This window comes from Neopelma chrysocephalum, unplaced genomic scaffold (assembly GCF_003984885.1).
Source record: "Neopelma chrysocephalum unplaced genomic scaffold, ASM398488v2 Primary Assembly neopelma1_44, whole genome shotgun sequence".
Taxonomy (NCBI): domain Eukaryota; kingdom Metazoa; phylum Chordata; class Aves; order Passeriformes; family Pipridae; genus Neopelma; species Neopelma chrysocephalum.
The window spans coordinates 6,098,579-6,123,926 of NW_020897703.1; the positions used below are offsets into that span (position 1 = coordinate 6,098,579).

Sequence of the window (25,348 nt, forward strand, 5' to 3'; positions counted from 1 at the left end):
AATAAAACTATTACAATTGCATTCCTTTATTTCTTGAAAAAAACCCAAACCAAAACAAGTAAATGATTTTTCTCTCCCTAAGACTTGGGCTCTGGGAAGTAGGAGAGCTGTGCCCTTGAAGGTAGATACTTTTGAAGAAACGTGATTAAAAATTTTAGCACATCACCATAGCAAATCAGTTATTCTTTAAATAAATCATGTGTTTATGATGCTGCAGTTTGCATCTTATCAAAATGCTTGTAACCTGCATAATTTACTCCTTATTTTGATGAGTAATGCAAACGTTCAGCATCTGTATTGGTAAAAATTTGGAATACGCCTACATAGGAGAGTCACATGATGTGATTTAATGAGGCTACCACAGCTGTCTCTTGAGTACTTTTTTCCTTGATATTAATGGGGAAATCTATGTTTTGCTTGTAAGGGAGCTGGTATGCATTGTGCTCATAGTTGCTAAAAAACTGTAGGTGGGAGTAAAATACTTCAGGAACTTTTGAGTCTGTGTATACGTACAGACACATCTCAGTGCCCCTATGTAAACTTTGTAGAGAGGAGTGATCAGAAAGTCTTCCCTAACCCTTGTTTTGTGATGAAGCTTGGTGATAAGGGCTAGTAAAGCACAAATGGGACAGGCATGCCATGTGTGCAGGGAGGTGGATCACACATCCCCCCCCGCCGGGTGAGCTAGGGAGCACCAGGGGTGCCACAGGGATCTGTCTTGTGGGTTCCTGTGGAGGTGGTGCCTGTACCCCCACGGAGAGCCTGCACACCAGCTGTACAAACTCCTACACCTCAAGGGCGCTTTCCCAAATTGATAAACAGTTTTCTCAGAGGAGCTGATGCATTTGTGGGATATGCTGAAAGTTGCTTTTCTCTCGCACAGAAAGATGGGGCCTTTTCATAGCACGCTAGAGGCAAAATTTCACCGTCAAGTGCATTATAGAAAGGTAAAACTGTGCTCTGTCTTGCCCATATACTTTATATTTGGCTGTATGTATTTTATCTCAACCTATTAATAATTCAGTTATGAATAACGATTGGAATTTTAAAAAAATTCCCATTAAACCAGTTTCATTACCTTATTTTATTGATTTTTTTTTTTAACTTCATTGCTAAATTTAAGGTTTGGGGTTGATCTGAATCGGCATAAATGGGATTAATGAAGAAATAATTTAAGTTGATTAAAAAGGGCTTAAAATAATGTGATTAGCCTATTGAAGCTTGTGTGGCTTATTGGATTACACATTTTATTCCTGGAGGATTGTTGCAAGATTCAGAATGAAATTAAATTGGTCATCCTATTTTGGGCCCCCAGTGCCTGGTAATCTCCAGTGCCATGATGCCAGACCAGAAGGTACAGTCACATTCAAGGGCTTTCTTTCAAAAAATACAGTAGTGAATTTTTGAGCCAACACCTAAATAATGAGGTCAAAGATACCACTGAAACCGGGCCTGCTCTCCATTATATGAGCCTTAAAAGAAACCACTCTTGATCTCTTGGGACATCCTTTTGAAGGAATCAGGTGCTGGTGAATGTCTTTTTAGTGCTGAAGACTCTCTTGCCATCCTTGGAACATTGTGACCATTGTCGGTTTTGCTTTTTTTTTTTTTAAAGACTTAGCTTTATTTTGAATTTTGATTTCCAGGTATTGAAAGGATGTATCACCTGAGAGTACTGATCTTTATATAACCATCTTAATAATTCAGTTGGACTTGATGATCCTTGTGGATCCCTTCCAACTCAGAATATTCTGTGATCTAAAATCTGTGACATCAGTTCTACATTTTGAGTCTCTAGGGGATCCATAAGGAGATATAATTTGAAGGACTTTTTAAAATACATTGATTCACTATTTAATTAAACTACTCAATTGAAACCATTGCATTCTGAATAAAAGTGCCCAGATATGCCTTTATTAGGGCATGAGAAATGTCCTTTTTTAGTTATTCCTTATATTAATGCACATTTCTGTTATTCTTAATTTAATAATTCATTTTTATTAATACAGACAATGTGTGTATTAAACTAAAAGAATCTGTAATCTCTTACTTGAATGTGTTTTCCAAAATCTTCCTGATTCTTGTACTTCTTCTGAGCCTTCCAGTTTTCAAGGTAATTTCTAAACTGAGAGCATCACATGATGGACAAATACAAAGATATAAGAGCCTTTCTATGCTGAGTAGATACTATGTTTATACAACCAAGTATTCCATTTTGTATGTGATCTTTTTGTTATTTTCTATGCTGATCATCTGTGATTATGAAGTTGGCTTTTTCTCTCCAAGTTTTTGTCTCCTGCATCAGAGTCCTGTAAATAGGCCTGCCCCTTGTGTTTTTAGATATATGACCTTATATTCTGTTCCTTGTTGAAACATACTTATTTTATTATATATTGCTTGTCAAGCAGTCTTTTGACTTTTTATCGTCTCATGTTCTTTGTTATTCATCACTGTTTAAACTTGGCTTTGTGTCATCTCCAGGCTCCATGTATATTGATTTTATGTTTTCTTCCAGGTTACTCTAAAAGTGCTGAATAGCACTGGGCTAAGAATGGGTCCCCAGATGCAGAATCCTATTTGACATATATACATATCTACATGATAAGTGTTTCACATTTACTGTTGCATTTGAGAGTTATCATTTATCTTGTGTTTGATCCATTTAATATCTTCTGAGTTTATTTTTATTGTTATATCTTCTTAATCAAAATGTCATTCAGTACCAAATCAAATGCATTGCAGAAACCATAATATATTACAGAGTCTAAGTATATTACAGTGACTTTATTATGTGTACCAACCAAACTTTTAATATCATAAATGCATAGGTTTTAGGTTGGTCTGACAAGCTCTGTTTTCTGTAATGGTGGAAATAGTTAATGCTAATAATTTTTTTTATTCTTGATTAGATCTTGTTTCAGCTTTTCCATTATTTTGAGAGTGAAAAATACTGACTCACAGATATGCTGCCAATCCAGCATTTAGAGGTGTAATGAAGGGGAGTACCAGTGGGACATGTTTTTCCTTAGCCAGGTCTTTCTGAACTCATTTGGCTTTTCCTCCTGAGTTACTACTGGAATTCTCTTATTCTCTTAATTTGTGCCTTAGATGCAATCAAAGGAAATTCTGTAAAGAAATGAGGGGTTGTGCTTTTCTGGGAATGCTGCTGCCAAGATCTCTTTGTCCCAGGGCTTGCTGCTTCTGCTTGAAGACAGAAAGTGTTTTTCTGTCTTTCTCAGCTTTATATTCCCTTAGAGCAAGGGGATAAATTGAACTCACATCCAAGGTGCCCTTGCAGACTCATAAGCATTAGAACCTGTTAGCAATTCAAGTACTTGGAAATGATAGAGCATTTGGGAGTGGCAGTGGTTGGAGATATTACATCCAGTGGGCTGTGTCAACCCCTTACAAACTAAAAGCCTCCTCCCAACTGGAAGTAGATCTGGCATTTGGGCTGTCATACGTGAAGGAGTTTTTTCCTACAGGGAGAATGAAGAATACCCTTGAAAAAATCTTCTGCATCAAGTAGGGTCTTCCATGGGGTATGTGGAGACATTGTGCTTATGTATTGAAGTGTCATGAAGGAATTTATTTCTCACTGTAGATGTTGCTTTATACATAAAGGGATAGGTATTCACACCTGTATTTAAGGACAATCCTTGTGGAAACCAGTTGAATGAAACTACAGTAACGATGGTGGAAGGAGCTGTGAAGTGGTAGCCTCATTACAGGCATTCGTGTTCTTGTGCTCTTAGAAGCTTCTTGACTTTGGCTTCATGGCCTCAATTATAAAAAAAAGGGAGAAGTAGTAACTTCAGTGTCGTATCATGCCAGAAAATAAACCCTTCTTGCTTTGTGTGGTTTTAATTTCAAAAAAGCATTTCCAGATGGAGTCTTTATGTGCTGCTCATTTTTCCTTTTGCTCTCATTTTTCATTTAAACTGCAAAGGTAAATTTTCTTCAAGGTAAAATTGAATAAATTTGGTAATGCTTAATGATTCAAAAAAAAAAGGAAAACAAGCAAATACACAGCAAAGCATTCCTTGAACATCAAATAATTTTGGTTCAGGTGTTTTTCTTAAAGATCTGCTCCAGACATTCCTCTCTATTTCTCTCCAACTTTACACTGCAGTACTTGAAAGTGATTTTTAGTAATGGAGCAAAACAAGAAAGGAGACAAGCCATTATAGTTTTGCCTCTTGTTGAACTTCTCCAGCGGGGACTATTCAGCATCCCAGAATAGTGAAGTAATTGTCTTGACTCAGTTTTCTTGCCCTCAGAGTACCCATTTTGCAGTGTGACTTGATGAGAAGCTTACTGTAAAGTTATTATTATAGGCCTTGGTGACCATCCACTGCTCATACCTGGCATCTGGGTAGTCCTGGGGAGTTGAGGAAAGCCTCCTGTAAATGCAGATATGACTGTTCCCCATGACACTTCTCTTTCCCCCGTGTCGGGGTCATTGCTCTCCCATGAATGATGATGGTGCTCTGGCATCTGCACGTAGCTTGTGCTCGAGTTAAACTGGATTCATAGACATGCTGGCCTGACTATATTGGTATTTGGGAAATTGTTGGACACTGTGTTCTGAAGCTATTTCTCATGTATCTGTCCATGTTGTATTTTTTGTCTGCCTGAAATTTTCTGTTTATTCCATTACGTGTGTACCTCAGCTTTTAAGAGTGTGTGTGTGTTAAATTTTGGATCCAATCTTTATTCCACATGTGCACAAATGCCTGAATTAGTAGGAATTTTTCCTTGAAGAGGCTACTGAGGTTAATCCCACAGCATTAACATCTGCTCTTGCAATCTGTTGAGCTGTGTGGTTGGCCCGAGTGTGACTGGCAGCATCCCTGTGGCTGCTGCACCAGGGATTAAGTGGTTTGAATGTTCAGCCCCTGTGCAGAGGTAGATGCTTTGTGCCATGAGTTCTCAGCCTGGATGAATTTTGAGTAGGCAACCTTTTCTTTCTTGTCCTGTGATTTGTCACAGTGCATATGCAATATTTAGATCCTACAGGCCTTGCCAAGAAAGATTAGAGGGAGTTTAGCTCATTAATTTGTTGTAATAGGCTGAGAGGAAAATTGATAAAATCTGCAAAATGGGCAGTCCTGGGATGCTCTCTGAGGATGGCCAGACCATGGCTGAGATTTCCAGAAGAAAGCTGAGTGTGCTAACAATGAATACTGGTTTCCAGTGATTATTGCTACCTGTAGTATCGCGTATTGGTAGTGTGGGTTCAAGCTTTCAGTTGCATCTCTGATCAAACGGATTAAGCCTCACACATGTATGAGATCCACTTGCAGCCCTGGCACAAGCTTTGACTTTCTGTGTTCTCTTGGATGATTTATATAAATATTCTCTGTTCTGGCTTACTTTGTTTTAGAAAAATTACACTGTCATTTGTCAACCTGCTATACAGTGCTTTGAGTGCCATTAGTGACTCACTGACTTCTTTATTTACTGTTTAAAGGTACATTTTCCCACCACAAGTAGTGTAAAGCTTTAAGATTTTCCGGGGCTGGGGATTCTGTGTTTAACTGAAATATCTAGAAGTATTCAAAAAAAATGATCCTGTAGAGCTAATTAGTTTCTCTGGGGGAAAAAAAAATATCAGGTGATCAGTTGTCCAATTAACTGGATCATCTGGAGCAGATAGCTTTTAGGATGCACCGTTTATCACAACCTAACAACAGACTAAGCTGTCTGTTATTGATTTCTTAGTGCTAGGTTCATGAGAAATGTCAAAGATTAGAATAAAGCTTCCATTTTAGCAACAGTGATTTCACTGGTGGCAACGTGAATTGTTTTTTGGGGAAATGGCTCTTAATCACACTTAATAAGTTTATCTCTCAGCATCATTACTAAATTTCATGACCTTTCACAGAAGCTCTGTGGCTCTTTAGGGGTTTTTGGTGTCTTTGGGTAGGCGATAACTTTGCCTTTCTTATCCTCCTTAGTAGAATCCTGGAACACCATCAATGCTTTAGATGCCCTTCAGGTGTCTTGATTTCAGACAAATAATAATTTATCATTCATGAACTTGACCTTTGTGTGCAGGGTTTCTATCCAGCTCTTATTACTGCCCTGTTTCCTAACTTCAGATCAGCAATTTATGTCCTATAGTTTTGACAAAGAGGCTGGGATGAGGTGGAGAGCATGTTTATTCATATTTTTTTAATCCCACTTATTTATTTCTGTTAGCTCTTTGATTTAAACAGCAGAAGTTTGAGCAGTCAAAGGTCAGGGTGGATGGGGTGGAGTTTTCCCACAACTCCTGATGGCTTACTGATCCCACTGTTTACACATCCAGTCCCTCTGACGAGGATGATGTGTTCAACAGGAGAGCTTCTCCTATTTTGGGAGCATGCTTAGACTGGAGCTCTGAATCTCTCCTTTAGAAACATTTAGAAAATGTTAGGATGCAGTCAGGCCAGCACAGAGATATGTCTCCTTGGTATTAACTGATTTTAGAGCAGCTGTGTATATTCTGAAATACGAGAGCATGTTGATGTGGTCTTGTGGTTGAGGTCCTTAGGTACTTTACATAATGGTACTTTACATTATGCAGGCTCAGGAGCAGGAAGGAGATGGAGTTATCCTGCTAGATCACCTTATAGGGGATGACCAAAGAACTGAAGGAAACCATAGTTAGAGTCACTTTGAAAGAAGTGTCTTGCCTTGGAAACGCAAGGTTTTACTCATAAGTGGAGGGTTTCTTTTTGTACATGCACATTGTAAGCAAACTTGTTGTGTTTGTTTCCAGTAACAGTGTTTTGTATAGAGCTAGGTTATCTCTGGTACAAAAGGTCTTGTGGTGGAAAATCTACGAGTTAATTCCTTGTTTTCACACTGATGTAAATTTCTTTTTTTTTGGCAAACTTTCCATCTTTCACTGTGACAATAAATCCAGTTCTGTCAGTAAAAGTGACCGAGGGTAAAGGGCAGTCCTAAGTCAGTTATTGTGTGGCAAAATCAATTTTGATGGACTCTTCACCTCCAAGATTCAGGGGTACATCTCATTGTGCTTTCTGATTGCTTTGGTTAATGAAGGGGAACAAGTGCTTTTTTGTGGGTGAACTCTGAGGAGAGTTTTTTTGATAATTTGCAGTGTAAATGTTTTTGGTGGGTGGCACAAGAAAGCAGATTTCCTATTTGTTCGTGTAAGATGTTGGCAGCTTTTAGTTTGTCAGGTGACTGTACTTGTTCCTGTTCTTAGTATCCAGTGAAAGGTAAAGCCACTGGAGACACTGCAGCACGGTATTCTTAGCTGAATGTCTTGTCCTAGAAGAGCATTGTGTTGAAACTGGATTAAGGTAGAGACTTAAGGAAAACAATAGCTACGCTAAAATTAGAAACCTAAGTCTGGAGTATCAGCTGAACCAAGCTCAGCATAAGATCAGTGGGGAGACACAGGGTATCTAAATTGTCTTCTCCGCTGGTGGGAGTGGGACTCAGTGTTGGGAGGGCACTTCTTGAAGAAAACACTCCTCTGCTCCCCAGGGTGATCCCTTGGATCTGGAAGTGTGCGGTCTGGCTAAAGCAGTGTCAGGATCCGGAGATGCTTGTTCAAGCATTGTCAATATGGTAGAACAAAGGCAAGTGCCTGGGTTGTCAGGCTGAGAAGACAGCCAGCACTTGAGCTTACAGAAACACCTTTTGAGTTTCTTGCAAGACTGGAATAATTGACTTCTTGATAATTGTGAATGAAAACTGTCACATTATATCTAAATTAACAGCTCTCAGTTTGAAAGACTGAGCACCTCTCCAGGGGCTCCTAGTCTGTAGAGAGCAAGAGGGGAATAGCTGGTGCAGTAATAAGCTTGGGTAGCAGTTCCAGTTTTGCAGGGTTTGTGTGTATTATACAGTAGATAGAGGAGATTGTTAGCATTGGTTAAAATAATCCCATCAGTGTCAATAATACCTAAATCTTGTTAATTTTAGGCAATTAGTCTGTGGATTAGGCTTGAAGTCTGTTAATTCGATTTAAAGATATAGGGGAGTCCTACTCTGAGATGAAGAACTGGTGCTGTACAATTCTACTGTTCCTTACATACCACTAAGTACAAAACCAGAAGTATCCATCAAAAATAAAGGCAGGGAAAGAAGACACAGAGGATAATCTAATTCTCTCCAAAATCCCTGAGAGGTTAAGACTGAATGTTTAAAGGCAACTTTTGTTGTTTTTCTATGAGGCCAATTAGTTTTTTTCCCACCTTAATAGCTGATTAATTCCATGACTTATTTTGATCAAAAGGCATAGATATCTTGGAACTAAAAATAAATGGCTTTTATTTTCTACAGAAAAAAAATAGTTACATAACAATTCATACCTCCCTAGTTAAGACAAAATATCAGACCTGTAGCTAAATCAGGCTGCTCTGATGAGATTTTTAAGTCTGGCCCTGAGGAACCTCTGTCAAGGAATGAGGCACTGCAGATTCCAAGGCCATTAATACATCTCCCCATATGAGAAAAATAATCCAAATTAATCATCAGTCTTAAATCTAAATATTGCTCCTGTAATCATGAAGAAATAAAAAAGAAGAGGCTCTTCTAGAACCTGTCGGCTACATTCGTTTGTATTCATTAGCATCTATTACCTGAGGATTTTCATGGCCAAACCCATGTATTAAAACACAGTATGTTAATGCATAAACAGAATATTTTAGCAGAAAACTGTAATTAAAAAAGTCGTTGACCTGAGGCACTCACTTTGTTGACTTTGTTCTTTTTTTAAGACCCTTTCTCATAATAAGTACTAAATAATTTTTCTTGTCCCTAGAAGTCTCTGTATTAGTTTAATGGAATTTTTTTAGCATAAGAACTTTAGAGGTTTTTGTTTTATTCCCAGCAGATCACATACCTTTAAATGCAGTTTGAGGGGGTGTGGCTGGGGGGCTTGGAAATATTTTGGCTATTATTGAATGAAGTGAGTGTATGACAGTATCAGCTTTGTAGAAACATTCATACTGATTGATTTGCTGAAAGTATCTATACAAACATGCAAAGAGTGGAGATGGTCTTGTGAACAACAAGACTGATGTCCTTGATGGCTTTGAGAGCCACACAAGGTCCTGCTTGGCTCAGACAGCACAGAGCAGCAGAGGACAGAGATGGGTGGATGGAGGGCGCTGCTGGCACAAGGATTTATTTTGGGTTTGCAGAGGAGTATGACTTGGGGAAGGTTGAGTGACACAGCACATAAACTGGAGCTGAGGAAAACCAGCTCCTGGAGCAGGGTGGGGTAGTCCACCCTGCAGAGGGTTTGGGAGTCAGGGGTTTTGGTGTCTCAAAGCGGGTCCCCAGGGGCTGTTAGGAAGCTGGTCCCTGGTGCACAGCTCATGGCTGGGCCTGAGGCAGCAGGGCTGTGTGCCTATACCCAGCATCAGCACTTCCTTGCCTTGGGACTCCTTTTCTACTCAAAATCCAGGCAGCTGAAGTCCCTTCAACAGCAGAAGGCAGAGAATTGGGGAAGTATTGCTGCTTGTTAGGGAAATAGGAGGAAAAGCAATTTTAACAAGTCTTTCACAATAAGTTACAGCCTTGACTGTTGTTTTAAAAATATTTTTGGTAGCTGTTGGATAGTTTATATACTAATGGAGTAGAGGAGATGGAAATCACACAGAGAAAAAAAGAATTATTTACAATGTATAATTATTGAGAAATGTTTTGAATTGATCATATGTGGAGAAAGATTTAAATTTAGTTGCTGCACTAAAATTGCAGGCAGCTGGGTTTGCATCCAGCAGCAAGTAGGTAGTTGATACTGAAAAGACTGTCACACATGTCTGGCTGAGTATTTTCTCAACAGGAGTTAGAATATATTTCTTGTCTGATTGTCCATTTTCCTACAATGCTTTGTGATTCAAAACAAACAGGGGGGACGAGAGTGTAAAGTACTTTTAGCTGAGCAGACCTATATGTGGGGCTCCCACATGAGCCATGCAATTAAGCATGCAGCAGAGATGGGCTTCTCAGCCTTGTGAGAACTCCCTTTGCCAAAGAACACTCAAATATGCTGGCAAGAAGACCCAGACTCTCCTGGATGTGTATCTCAGGGGTCTGACCCATGGCTGTTATTTTGATTCATTTTAGTTGCTTGAGGTGTCGAAGGTTGCTGAGAAGAGGCAAAATGGAGGCAGGACAGTGATCTGCTGAGCACCATCTGTCACATGTGTCCCACTGGCATGCTGACTCATCCCAGGCTCCCAACGGTGCTTCAGAGACAACTTCTCCTTCTCCCACATGGTCCGAGACTCTTTGTTCATGCCTTTTTATCCCAGAGTTCCTCCTTTATTCGTGATATCTCAAATCCCAGTGGGATCCTCCAAATTTTGGCTATGCAGACCTTAACCAGGTGCTGGAGCTTCCCATCAAACCCATCTTTTCATATAGTTCTGCTCTGAAAATGTACATGACACAACTGGATACTGCCTCCTCATAGCTATAGCAAGTTGCTGAGATCTGGAAGGCAGTTTAATAGCTACAAATATCACTCATGAAAACTTGCTATCTCTAATGCTGCAGTCAATCAAGTTGCTCTACAGCTCAGAATATTTTATAGCTCAGCATAAATTCAGGGAACTGAATTGTGGGAAGGGATAATATGTTGTGTTTTGAGGTTCAGAAGAACATTAATTATCTTTACATAAATGTATCTTTTCTATTATTTATGCACTCATGGAATGACTGAAGGAAAACTAATTTTTTTTTAATATATAATTATTCTACAGGATCCTTCAAACCAAAAATGTGGAAGGAAGAAAACAGTGTCCTTCAGCAGCATGCCATCAGAGAAGAAAATAAGCAGTGCCAGCGACTGTATCAGCTTTATGCAGGCTGGGTGTGAACTGAAGAAAGTTCGTCCAAATTCCCGGATTTATAACCGTTTTTTTACTCTGGATCCTGACCTGCAGGCTCTTCGTTGGGAGCCTTCCAAGAAGGATCTTGACAAAGCCAAGCTTGATATTTCTGCTATAAAAGAAATCAGACTAGGGAAGAACACAGAAACGTTCAGGAATAATGGACTTGCAGATCAGATTTCTGAGGACTGTGCCCTGTCGGTAATTCATGGTGAGAACTATGAGTCCCTTGACTTGGTTGCCAATTCAGCCGATGTGGCCAATATTTGGGTATCAGGATTAAGGTACTTGGTTTCTCGTAGCAAACAACCCCTGGACTTGATGGAAAGCAGCCATGATACCCCACGGTTTGCCTGGCTAAAAACTGTATTTGATGCAGCAGATGTTGACGGCAATGGCATAATGTTAGAAGATACGTCTGTGGAGCTAATAAAGCAGCTTAACCCCACCTTAAAGGAATCAAAGATTAGATTAAAATTTAAGGAAATTCAGAAGAGCAAAGAGAAACTAACAACACGAGTAACGAGAGAGGAATTTTGTGAAGCATTCAGTGAACTTTGCACAAGACCTGAAGTGTATTTTTTACTTGTGCAGATATCCAAAAACAAAGAGTACCTGGATGCCAATGACCTCATGCTGTTTTTAGAGGCTGAGCAAGGAGTGACTCACATAACAGAAGAAATGTGTCTAGATATTATACGTAGGTATGAGCTTTCTGAAGAAGGGCGGTTGAAAGGTTTTCTTGCAATTGATGGATTTACTCAATACTTGTTGTCCCCAGAATGTGATATTTTTGACCCAGAGCACAAAAAAATTGTCCAAGACATGACACAGCCTTTGTCACATTACTACATCAATGCATCCCACAATACATATCTAATAGAAGACCAGCTCAGAGGGCCAGCTGATATCAATGGTTATGTCAGGGCTTTAAAGATGAGTTGTCGGAGTATTGAACTAGACGTCTGTGACGGCCCAGATAATGAACCCATTATTTGTAACCGCAACAACATGACATCTCCACTCGCCTTTCGAAATGTTATTGAGGTAATAAACAAATTGGCCTTCTTTGCTTCAGAATACCCACTTATTCTCTGCTTGGGGAACCATTGCTCTGTACAACAGCAGAAGGTAGTGGTACAACACATGAAAAGAATCTTTGGAAACAAACTATACACAGAGGCACCTTTATCCTCAGAAGTCTACCTCCCATCACCTGAGAAACTGAAAATGAAGATCATCGTGAAGGGGAAGAAGCTGCCCCGTGACCAGGATATATTAGAAGGAGAAGTCACGGATGAAGATGAAGAGGCTGAAATATCCCGAAGACTGTCAGAGGACTTCTCAAGGGAACCAAAGCTGATCTGGCTCTGCAGGGAATTGTCTGATTTGGTGTCCCTATGCAAATCTGTCCAATACAAAGACTTTGAGACATCCATGAAATTTCAAAATTATTGGGAAATGTGCTCCTTCAGTGAGGCAGAAGCCAGTCGGATTGCAAATGAATACCCTGAAGATTTTGTCAACTACAACAAAAAGTTTCTGTCCAGGGTGTACCCGAGTGCTATGAGGATAGACTCCAGTAACTTAAATCCTCAAGATTTTTGGAATTGTGGTTGCCAGATAGTGGCAATGAACTATCAGACCCCGGGGCCCATGATGGACCTACACACTGGTTGGTTCCTACAGAATGGGGGATGTGGGTACGTTCTCAGGCCTTCAGTGATGCGTGATGAAGTGTCTTACTTCAGTGCAAATACCAAGGGTATTGTGCCAGGGGTCTCTCCTCAGGTCCTACATGTCAAAATAATCAGTGGTCAGAATTTTCCAAAGCCCAAGGGTGCATGTGCAAAAGGGGATGTTATAGACCCCTACGTTTGCATCGAAATACATGGGATTCCTGCAGACTGCACCGAGCAAAGAACTAAAACTGTTCAACAAAACAGTGATAACCCCATTTTTGATGAAAGCTTTGAGTTCCAGATCAATCTGCCGGAGCTGGCCATGATCCGCTTTGTTGTTTTGGATGATGACTACATTGGGGATGAGTTCATAGGACAGTATACCATCCCTCTGGAGTGCTTACAGCCTGGATACAGGCACATACCACTGCGGTCTTTTGTTGGTGATATCATGGAGCACGTTACCCTCTTTGTTCACATTGCCATAACCAACCGCAGTGGAGGCGGGAAGGCACAGAAGCGCAGCCTCTCGGTGAGGATAGGGAAGAAAGCGAGGGAGTACACCATGCTGAGGAACACTGGTCTCAAGACTATCGATGACATCTTTAAGCTGGCAGTGCATCCACTGCGAGAGGCTACTGATATGAGGGAAAATATGCAGGTATGACGCTTCCATTGTGTGTGCTGGGGTGTCCTGAATGTGGAAGTGAAGATCGTGGTGTGAGCTGCTTGTAGGACAAGCTTACTGAAGCTGGTGAAGCTTCAGACCCACAGCTGTTGTCAGCCTTTAAGTGGACATTGGAAGGCTGATAGTTACAGGTGTTAATTAATAAGCAAATGTAGGATTAGGCAGAAACATTTTAAAAATCAGTATGTGCTCTCCAAACATATGCTTTACTGGTTGTTTTTTTTCTGAGAAAGCCGAACTGAGGGTACATTTGTGTCCCCCCACCTCAAGTCTCAAGTACTTCATTTCCTTGTTGGTTCTAGAAAACGTCAGCAAGCTTTTGTTTTGCTAGCTGTGTGAGGGTTGTGCTCTTAGTTTTCTTTGGGTGAGTATAAGAAACAGTCAGTGGATGGTGTCACTAAGGTCTTGTCTACACCACAGAAACCCGCTGTGCAAAGAGCAGCATGTTTTCCCGAGTGTGCGTTGCCACTGTTTGCCCAAAGGCTGCAGATGTTTGACATAGGCACTGAATGCCACTCAAATTGCAATTTCCTTGCTGCTAAATAGCTGTGTTGTCTTGGCTGGCTGAGTGCCGGCACAGACACCGGTGCCATGTCTTGGCTCAGGGTCTCCTGGCACTCTGTCCACCCACCCATGCTGCTCCATGTAGCAGAGCCTGCTGTGGCTGGCAGCATCAGGGCCCAGGTGCACAGCGCTGTCACAACTGCTCAGGTGAGACCTTCTTGGCTGGCAGGAGATGAAGTGGCAGCGAGGCCAAACAAGAACCAGTCTGCCCAGTGCTCTCTTCCATGGTGAGGGTGACTCTCTGGGTTAATTAAGGGGCAGCTGAATTCAGAGCTTCGGGCACTGCCTAGAAACAAAACTGAGTAGCATTAAACAATGACTTTTCCTTAATAAATAGCTGAAATCAGCTGTAACTATCTCCTTGGTAAAGATACAGAAACAAGTCATTTTTTCTTTCTTGAAAACAGGAGAAAAACGTGTAGCACTTCATTGACCCCGCTTTTCTGGATGGAGTCTAAAGCAAATGAAATGTTGACAGCTGGGAAAGTTTACAAAATGACATAAGTTTTAAATCACTCTCAAAGGAATAGTCTCAGCATATTTTTAAGAATGGGAAACTCTTCCCAGGCTTTTCTTTCTTTCAGGCCTTGAAAGTAACTAGTTTGAACTGCTGACTCCACCTTCTGTCAGGCACTATATGTGAGCTTTATATAGTTCATTTATATATGAAAAAACTCTGACTGTGACTCAGAAACAGCATTAATGTGCCTTCCAAGCAAAACTTCAATAAAAAATCATGTTCTGGGGAGTGCTGTGTTAAGACACAGTTTTATATTTAAGTGCAAGCTAATGTATTTGATCAATGACAAAAGCATTGTTTGATGGGTCTTTTTCCACAAGATGTGGGAGGAACATTTGCAAGGTATGGGTTGTTATAGTACTTTTACTTGGGTTTTGTGCATCTTGGTCACTCCTTATATGACTCAGGAAGCTAAATGATGGGTGCATGTCAGCTGTACATCCTCTGACTTGATAAATAAATAAATCCTGGCATGTTAGTTTGGGTTGACCTGTATATTCAGTATTGATTTTCTTACATGTGACCTATGAAGGGGAAAGAGTGTTTGTAATCCTTTATGATGTGGTAATGCAAGGCTGAAAACCAAGTGGGTTTTTCCTTCTTGATTTTCCCATGGGAAATACAAGGTCTGTCAGACTTGTTCTTGCTGGAGGATGATAATGATGGGAGAATAAGTGATTACAGCATCAAAAGTAATTGGGGTACAAGCAGTGGGGAAGAGAAATAGCATTTTAGGCTGAAGGTTTAATGTACTAGGGACCAGAGCTTGTCCCTGTTAGGACTGGATTTGCAATGCAAAGTAGCTGAAGAGCTGGCAGTTGGGATGCCTGGGTCTGGAGGAAAGCTGGAGCTGGCGGTACTCTTGGGGACAGAGAATAGGGCTAGCAGGGAATTCCTGAGTGGGATGGCATCTCGTGGTCCATGGGGTCCGCAGGGACAGCAGACAGCGGGATAACCCTGCCCTGCATCAGAGGGGAGAAGTGGCAAGGGCTGATAAGGCACTGGTGGGCAGGGGGGACTGAGTGGCAAGCACAACATGTGCTGAAGCGTTTCTTTTCCTTCCCTCAGAACGCCATAGTGTCTGTGAAGGAGCTGTGCGGGCTGCCGCCCATCGCGAGCCTGAAGCAGTGCATCCTCACCCTGTCCTCCCGGCTTGTCAACAGCGACAACTCGCCCTCCGTCACCCTCTGCATGAAGGACACCTTTCCTTACCTGGAACCTCTGGGGACCGTGCCCGATGTACAGAAAAAGGTCCTGGCAGCGTATGACCTGGTAGGCACTTCCCCACTGCTCCCTCTGTGTTTCCCCACTGTTGTGGGTGCGGCAGGCTACGCTCGCTGGATTTCACATGCCCAGATGTTTCAGTTAAATGACAAGACCCTTCAAATGACTCGGGCTGTGTAGAAGTTGTCCTTCAATCACTACAATGCCGCGCTGGGCTTTTTGTTGCTGTTTCCTTTTTTAAACACGGTTGTGGCTAGCACAGGTTGGCACTTGAAGAGGACTTTGTTTACAAAACTAGGGCAATTCGGCTTGTACTGGTGATTGTTAGTCCTTGTCCTTGAGAAGCGGCAAGATTTGTGCACTGCCCTTGGCTTGGCTCCCCGCAGGAGAGGACAAGGCCATTAGATAGGGAGCTGCAGCATGGGAGTTCCCAGGCAAAGCCGAGCCGTCCCTTCCCGACACTTTTCAGCAGCACTGTTAAGTACTGCCCGTGTCCCTGTCAGACCAAGTGTTGCTCTTGGGGAGGGCATGGCAAAGTTGCAAGGGAAGTTTAAAAATGCCTGTTTTCTGGCATGGGGAAGGAGAGGTCAATATGGTACAGGAATACTTTATGCAGATGTAGAGACGCAAACTGGCATCATTCTGGATGAGTGCTGCCGCTCGTTGTATGACATATGTCACTTGTGTGGGTGACTGAGCAGCAGCTGTGCGTGACTTCCAGCAGCAGAAGTTGCTGTCACATGGTACCTCTCGGGCCACGACACTGCCCCCTCATTCCCCATCCTTTGTAGATGCTCTGCACAACTGATAGCAAGCTGCAGAGTTTTGCAAAGCCTGACTTTAATATTGCACTGTGGCAGCCAGACTAAATCACAACTCTTGTTCAGTGCACAGCAGTTATTTCTGCAGCTTGTGTTATTTCTGCAGCTTGTGTTCATAAGGAATAAAATGGTGAATAATGTTGGGGATATCAAATTGCTTCCAGAGAACCTGAAGTGTTGTGAAGATTGATCACAGCTTTGACCAGCTATTCAATGTGCCAAATCTTGCCTCCTTTTCATCTCATTTTTTTGCCATTATAACGCACTTTTCAAGGGAAAAATCAGCTTGTGGTGAGGAGGGAGACACTGATGTTGATTAAAACAGAAATACCAAAAATACCCTGAAATAACCCTTGGGTTCCTTCCAGAGTAGTTTGTATTACTTGAAAGTGATTAAGTTATGGTAATAAAATACCAGCTGTAACAATACCAGAATGAGAATTTGCAAATCCAGTTGATTGCCTTATTTTAGACTGAATTTTTTGGGAGTAGATCTGTTACATGGTGTGATGTCTTTCTGAAAGAGCAAATACCACATAAATAAGAGATTTTTCTGTCTTTAGAGGCCTGCTTAATGGAGTCTTAACAAAATAATTGTGTCACCTCTTATCTTTGTAATTATATACTGAAGAGTACACGTGGGACGTTTCAAGGCCTCCTTGTGCTTTGGAAACAGTTTTTCAATTTAAATAGGTGAAAGGCCTCTTTTGGATGTAGACAGGAACACTTGTATAACTGTTTTAAGTAATGTTTGTTCTCACATTTGTCTCTGATGGGGGAAGATGTACCTTGAATGTCAAGAGACTGTGCAAACACTAAAATCAGTGAAAGAGAAGGGAGTTCTGCCTTGCCTATGTAAGGATCGATTTGAGTTATAATTCTGGTAATGCCAACAAAATACTTTATTTTTACCTTCTTTGTCTGACTGCAACTGCCTCTTACTTTGCTAAAACTATTTGCTTCTGAAAAAGCAAAAGCCAGATTTAATAAATGCTTTTGCTACATTTTGGATATTTGCCTTTTGAGACAATGCTAGAGGCAGAATATTGAAATCTATTTAGCCTTTTCTGTGTTTAAAAAATGAACTGTCTTTATCAATCTGGATATTTGAAATCACAGTGTGGGGAGGGGTTTGCAATTTTAATGTTAATAAGGGGCTCCTCCTTCCTATATAATGACTTGGTGTAATCCAGGGTGTATTTCTTTTTAATATTTATATTTTTTGTGCAAATGAGAACACAGGGAGATGTTAGTGGAAAGCAATATAAAATATTTTAGCTTATTTATTTATTTGTATTCAAGATACACTATGGTTCAGCCTTTTATATTGTTGATAAATATGGCATCAAGGAACTGGATCCACAAGTACTTGCTGCTTGCCTTTAATTCCTCAGAAATGTCTTCTTACTTCAAAGCACTTTTTGAATAAATAGGCCTAAAAGAATTTTTAAATAAAATAAAATCTGTTTATATTGGCCTGTCTCTTGTATGAACGGGCTATACTTCTTAATTCCTTTTACAATAAAATGGGAAAAAGTTTGACCCTAAATCTCATAGTGGGAGTCTGTAATTATATGTCTGTCTCACTCGCTGGGCTCCACAGCACAGGGAGCTTGAGTGCTGGGCAAACCTGTCCTCACCACCTCTGAAAACAATACAACTGTCACATTCTTTAAAAGGTGTGCTTTGAAAATAATTTCTGACAAAAACAGTTCTATGTGTTAGAATCTTTTCCCCTTAGAGAAAATTGCCAGCTGAACTTACCTTTTTCTTTTTTTTTTCCATGACAAGTATGGACTCTGCTTGTGTGTTTAATGGGGCATAAGCAGGACCGATGGTCCAGGGAAATGGAGGTGCAAATGCTCGGAGACCTGCCACAATGATCTGGAAAACAATTAACTGTCTGTTCCTCCCTGCTCAGCTTTTGTCAGCAGGCAGGATAGACAAAGACTGGTTTGTGCAGTTTGTTTGTTTTTTCCTGGGCAATTAATTTTTACCATTGTGTGCTGCATTAAATATTTTCTTTTGAGAGAGGCCTTATTAGAATAAAATGTAATGTGCTTTGTTTAAGGAACCAGCATGATTTTTCAGGACTCTATTTATCTCTTTTTATGGATGCATTGCAGTGGTTTAGTGGAACTCTGCTGTTACCATGTCTCATGTAGGAAGAGGCTTCATTCATGGTACTGGGTTGTATGGGAGTTTCTGCAGAGGAGAGAAGGGAATAGGATTTGCCAAACCCAAGAAAATAAGGTGGAGTGATGACAATACACAGAAAACATTTTTCAAAAGTGTGTCAATGACCAGAAATACAGTTTAGAATGTTTTTTTTTTACTTACAGCTTTGGTTGATACCACACACAAAGTGTGATGACTGGACTCTGGTCATGTTCATTGGTTCCCACACATACATTGTAGGATAATGTACTGTGTCACTTACAGAGTTGTTCTTCAGAGCTTTCCTTTCCTCTCCCCCTTGTCGGTGGTCACTCAGGTGGGCAGCATGCATGGTGTGCTTCACAACCTGTCAAATTAATGCTGCTGTTTGGTGATCACACCTAAAAAAGGAGATATTCCATGTGAAAAGAGGGGATGGGGCCCAGCTGGACCTGACAGATGGTTGAATTATTCATTGCAAACAGTTATCCTGTGAAGTTAGAATTTTTTTTGATTGAGAATTGTTTGGAAACAGATTGTGATTTCTGTGTCTGCACGATATATTCGTGTGCAGATGCAAGCATGCATGAACTCAGGGATACTTGTGCACTTTGCTTTTCAGTTATTGGTTCAGCATTATTTTTCCTCCAAGATAAAATTATTAAATCGTTTGAAAATCAAAAGCAATAAACAAGTGATAATAAATTTTCTTGGTTTTACCCAGCCACCCTCCTCACGTGCTTACAGAAATTTTTCTAGAAAATTAAAATAAGATGTTCAAGGATTTTTACAAGTTTTCAAATCATAAATAACAAGAAGTGTAAAAGAAGTTGAACAATGAAGCTATTTGTTATATAAGCTCACATTGACATTAATGTTTTTCTTTGTATTCAAGCCTCTTTATTTGAAGTGATCTTGCTCTGTTGGAGTAGCCAGTTATGGAAGGACAGGGTGTCTGTAGGTGCTGTTGGGAGGTGGTAAGGTAGTTAAGAATGTTTCAGTCAACATGGGGATTGATTGGGGATTTTTGAGAGGAGAGGAAATATCTGTGATGCTGCTGGGAAATAAGTCAATGTATTTAAGGGCAGTGTTTTTGTTGAAAGGGATATCGGTCCATGCATGCTCGCAGAAGTCTGCTGAGGCACGTGTGCAGAGGAGCTGCTCTTTGTCTGCTGTTCTTTTCATATTCCATTTTTTTGGGTTTCTTTGTCTTGATGCAGATGTGAAAGCTCTTTATTCCCAAGGAGAAAGTCTTTTTTCTCAGTTTATGTAAATGCAAAATGACTAAATAGATTTTTGTGAGCATTTCCACTGAAATTCATACCTCAGCTGGGACAGAGTCATCCCCAAAGGAACATTTTTCACAATTCTCTAAGCAGCTGAAGACAGGGATATTGCAGAGCAGAGCATCCACTGCCAGGGAAGTGTCATAAGGCACTGACGTCAAACACAGTCCAATACATGGACATTGTCTTGAATTTTTATTTATTTTAAAGAGTTTTCCGCCCAAAATTGGACATAAACTGGGAAAGGCTGTTTCTTTTTCCATTTCTTATTAAGGAAAGTCTTGTTTCTTTCTCCACTTCTTATAATTCTCTTATTTACTCTCTCTTATTTACCCACCACTCTCACAGTTTCTCTCTGATAGCCCAGTCCCGTAGTCATTTCTAAAACAGAACCTGAAAACAGTCAGATCAGAACTTTTCTTGCAAATTAAAGTTCCAGTTGGGTACTTTAGTTACTCTGTTATAGCACAAGCATATTGAAAGCTGACCTTCTCCCCCTGTTCCTCCATTGCTGCTGTTCTGGGCTGGTCTTCATGCACAGGACACATCCTGCAACACTGACTCTGTATTTCCCCAGAAATATTTGTAACTGAAAACATGAAATTGGAACTTAGGGTGAATTTTATTCAGTTCCTTCTGCAGTTTGTGTCAGTATTTCAGATGTTTCCAGCTCGTGTTACTGTCCTTGACAGCTGTTCCTCATACTGGGCTGTTGCAGGAAAAGGCTCAGATACAGAAATCTGGCTTGAAGTATATTGGGACAGAGACAAGGTGGTGGACAGACCGGTGGACAGCGTTCCTTCCCATGTCCTGGCACCACATGCACATCCTTCTTTTTTTACAAAACTTGCTGGCACATGATTGATTGCCTGGATGTTTCTTGTCCCAAATGTGTGCAACAAATATTCAATGCTAAAGGGAATCCAATTCAAATTTTCATGAGCTCAGTTTGCACTTCAGCTGTTTTTTGAATTGGTTTTATTTTTGTAACCTCTTTTATTTTTGATTGATGGCTTTGGTTTGGGTTTCGTTTGTTTGTTTGTTTTTGTGGTTGGTTGGTTGGTTTGTGCTTTTTTTATTAAAATAGAGGCCCAAGATAGTACCCCTTACACAGGAAAAATTCTACATTGTCAGTGAAAGGCATAGAAGATTGAAGCAATGGCCATGAGCAGGCACCTAAGAGAAGGCTACTTTTTAGTTTGATATTCAGTCAGTTTCTGTTCTAAACTTTGGAATATTTATGAGAGGATTCCTTAAAATGTCCCTTTTGTATCATTTTTCTTCCCAGCAGGAGCAGTGCTTTAATTTGCCACCAGGAGATTTTCCTGTCTTTTTTTCCCTTTTTTGGTGAGACTCTGCTGTGTTAATTTCCTCTTTCCCTTTCAGTTTGTAGAATAGTCTGTAATGAAAAGAAGAAATTGGTCTTTAGCACAGGAGTTTATTAAAATAAAAAGAAAGAACATTTTTGTTCAGTTTATACTGATCCTATGATTAAACTGCCTTTAATACAGGTAATAAATAACCCTGTTAATTTCATGTGAGTAATATGATGCCCTCAGCATTAAGATATATTAAATTTCACTTAAATTTTTTTTGTAATTAACACTTAACAGAAGTGACAAAATAAAGCATTGTTCTGTGCATGAAGCAATGGGATTTTAAATTTGATATTCCATGCTATATTTAGACACTGAAGTGAGACAGGTCAGTTATATTTTCAGCTTGTGGTCTGTTGCACTTTCTGGGTCTAATATACTGATAAAGAGAGATCTCCTGGGTTTGTGGCAGCTCTTTCTTCCTGTGCTTTTGTGAGAATTGAGCATGAGTGTAACAGGGTGCTTCAGGTAGATGGTGATGAATCAAGTTTATGCGTCTTGCTTTCAGCATTGCATAATAATATTTAAATTCAATTAAATGAGCTATTTTGCAGAAAAAAACTAACCTATGTAGATGAGGCCTTGTATTCTTCATTCCCATTAGTTTATTAAATGTGACATTTAGTTCTGGGACTTGTGCCATGTGCATCTTTTGTCAGTCTGAACAGCCCCTTGTTCACTTCTTGTTGTGAGAGTGTTTCTGGTGCTGCAGCCTCTCCAGGAGGGTTAACACCTCCAGGCCTCACAAAAATCTTTGTGTCCGTGCTCCCATGGAAACGTGACAGCAGTCCCTGAAGTGAGGAGCGGCCGTCCCTTGTCCCCACAGAGCTCTAAGAGGAACTCCATGTCCTCCCTGTGGGTCTCAGCCCTTGGGATGCAGGGCCCAGTACTGAAATTAGCAGGACCCCAAATGATGTCAAGGTATGTCAAGGTTTCTCCCATTCAATCTTCTTCCCTTCTGTGTACTCTTATGGGTGTACACTGTTGGTCAGCAAGGTGGCTTTAGTCCCTATTCTATAGGGACTGAATTTTTATACCTATGTTATTAGATATATTACTGAATATAATTGCTGAATATTAAACCTACATAATCAGATTTTGTGTGCTTTCACTCTTATTTTTGTCCAATTTTTCACCCCTATAGTTACATTAAGCACATCGCTCTGTAAAGTTTATTACCTTCTTTCTGACATGGGAAACGCAAGTTGTCTTAAGCAATCCTGCCAGCTTTAGCAGATGTTAGAAATTTCTTTCCTGATTCCAAACGGACCCAGATACCAGGATCCATCCTCTAAAGGTTGCTTTTCAGTATATGGAGGTCAATCCCTTGTAGCTCAACATTCAGGAGTTAACACACTCTGGTGGAACACGAGTTTTCTGAGGGAGCAGGACATCTCTCTCTCTCTCTCTGTGAGTCACTCACAGAAGTGAGTTGCCACTCGGGAGCTGACATTAAACAGCAGCCTGATGGGCTCCAGCCAGATGAAAAGCTGCCTGCAGTGCTCAGTGCAGGTCTGAGCAGAGTAAAGGTGCATGGAAATTCATGCTGCAAACATCAGAAAGCTTACTCTCCACTTTTGAGGCAGGTTGGAGGGTTTTGAAACATTACTGGCAAAGCTGGACTAGAAAATCTCAGGCTGTCATGTGATTTATGGAATCACCTTCTCAGCAGAAATTCTCACCGCCTTCCATGTTGTGTTTAGGACTTCTGGTTTTTGTCACCTACTTTACAAGAAGCGGGTGACATCTCCAAGCAGGGTTTTGGATGTGATGGCAACTGGAAAAGCAAGGGATGATTCAGATTGGGAAACTGTGGACTCATTTCACAACCAGTGACAAGAAATAACAAGTGTATCCAAATGCCATGACCCTATGCTATAACTTTGTTCCTGGATGGGAGTTACTTGCCTGTTGTACTCTTGTCTGTATGATTCAGTCTCTGGTCCTTCACAGTGACCACCTAGGCTTTGTCCTTGCACTAGCCTCTTGTTACGATTTTTTACAGCAGCATTGGGAAGCAGGATCTTGTGCCCACTGAAACTGCACGTGCAGCTCTTGCTGGGAGCAGAGTCTGGCCTGTCATGTAGAGATACTGGGTCCTGCACGCTGTGTTATCACAGGTGGCGAAGATATCGTAGGCCAGCCAAAATCATATATCATAACTGGCCCAGGGTGTATGTTTTCTACCTAGTGCATTATTTCTTAGAGAAATGGGTGAGAGAAGGTGCCAGTTGGTTGCTAAGGCTGTCCCCTAACACCAGTCACCGAGCTGAGGAATTCTGAAACCACTTTTAGGATTTGTCACAGGACAAAAGCTACAAAAGCTGCTTATTTTTGTGAAGATTATTGCTGAGCAGGAAGACAGGAACAGGTTAAATTCTGCTGTATGATCTGGTTTTAATTGTTTGTTCTTGCTGAGCTGAGAGCAGTGAGACTTTGATGTCAGCATCAAAGGAGTGGAGGGCTGCTCTACCTACTCTGCAATAAGGGATAATTGACATCCTAGTGCCACTTTTCTGTTAAAAAATGAATATAATACCTTCATGCCTGAGAATCCTAAAACAGGTATGCCAGAAACTCCCAGGACTGGGTCCAATAGTAGCATGATTCTCAAGCTTGCTTTTTTTGTGTGTGTAGGATAATTCCTGTGGCCATATATATGTGTGTGTGTGTGTATGGGTGCATATATATATAAAAACTCTCACAAGTTCTGCTTTAGGGATCTGAGCACAGGAAAGTCTGACACTTCGGATATCCTGTACTAACTTAGATGCAACTGACCTCACGGGGCACACCTTGCTGCTGGGTGCAGGCACAGACCCAGTGGGGATCCAAGCCCAGGAGGACACATACATGGAATACAGCAGCCATGGAGATGCTGGTAACACCTGGCTGGACTGGGCAGTGCCAGCACTGGCTCACAAACCCATGTCTGCATGTGCAAGAGATCCATGTTTGGCCTCTGGCTGCCTCTGTAGTGACTTGCAGGTTTTCTGGGACTCTCACTGTCTTTGCTGCTCAGACCAACTTCAGCATTTGCAGTTGCCAGCTGAATGGCTCCTTCAGCACAAAACAACAATGTGCTGTGGTACAGAAAAGCCAGAGTGTGGGGAGAAATTGTCATTTCTTTCTAGATGACAAGTGAAAACATCAAAGAGGAAAAAAATCAACATGATGCATGAACAAGCAAGTAATAAGAATGAAAGGCAAAGGATACTATCAAAAGTAATTTCAATCTCAGGCATATCCACTGGGCATGTTCTGTTAAAAACCAATTTTGCACTCTGTAGGTGTATCATGCTTTTTTCACTCTCCTGTGAAGCTGATAATGGGTTTTGTTTTCCATGTGTTCTTTATATCAAAGCAAAGGCATAGGTACTTTTATTAAATGCAGCCTGTCTTAATGCATTTAATAAGAAATAAAGGTGGCACGAGAAGCAAAATTTGGATCTAAATTTCTCCAGAATTTGGGAGTTTGGATGTGACAAGTGGAAGCATCTCTCCTCCCCTGTGCCTAATTAAAGCAATGAGTGCTAATTTGCAAGTGTTAATTTAATACTGTTATGCTGTCTTCCACTAAAACCGTCGGAACGTACCGGTTGTGTTTTCATGTTTGGTCTGTTTGAAAGTAGGAAGGCTTTTAGCAGTTGCAGCATTTTGGCAAAGCTTTCAGATGGCGGCTTCTGTAATTTCAGGCTGTAACATTAGGCTCAGTATTCAGTTTGCATCATTTCTAATTGGCACCACTCTCATGCTGTTTGGATTTGATTGAGGTTTGTGGTGTACATCCCAGGAGAGGGAGATTATTCTCAGCTACAGTTTGTTATGCAGCATGTTCTTGCCTTCTGGAACAGATGTATGTACCACCAATTTTCTTGCTTGCCTGGGCTTGTGAGGGGTTTTGGAAGCTTGTTGCCATCGCAGGAGATTAGTATTTGCAAGCAGGGAGGCTCAGGAAACTTGTCACGTAATGGACTCTTCATTTGTTTGCTGATAATGGGCTGCTCTGGGAAGATGTGTAAGTATGGACATCTCCTAAAACTTCCGAGTAGGCTTGTTGAAACTGCCTCTTTTGGTTTGTTTTGGGTTTTTTTTTCCCTTTTCCATTAAACTTCAACGGAAATATTGAGGATAAGGTAAGATTTGGATCTGAATTTCTCCAAAG

The 25,348-nt window shown here is 40.9% G+C and overlaps 1 protein-coding gene across 1 annotated transcript in view; it reads left to right on the top strand.

Annotated features, from left to right (window-relative positions):
• The window catches only part of PLCL1 (phospholipase C like 1 (inactive)), a 195,997-nt gene that overhangs the window by 140,711 nt on the left and 29,938 nt on the right, over positions 1–25,348 (top strand). The window contains exons 2-3 of the mRNA XM_027678201.1: positions 10,737–13,208; positions 15,388–15,591. Coding sequence (XP_027534002.1) covers positions 10,737–13,208; positions 15,388–15,591 — 2,676 coding nt within the window. The remainder of the gene's footprint in view (positions 1–10,736; positions 13,209–15,387; positions 15,592–25,348) is intronic.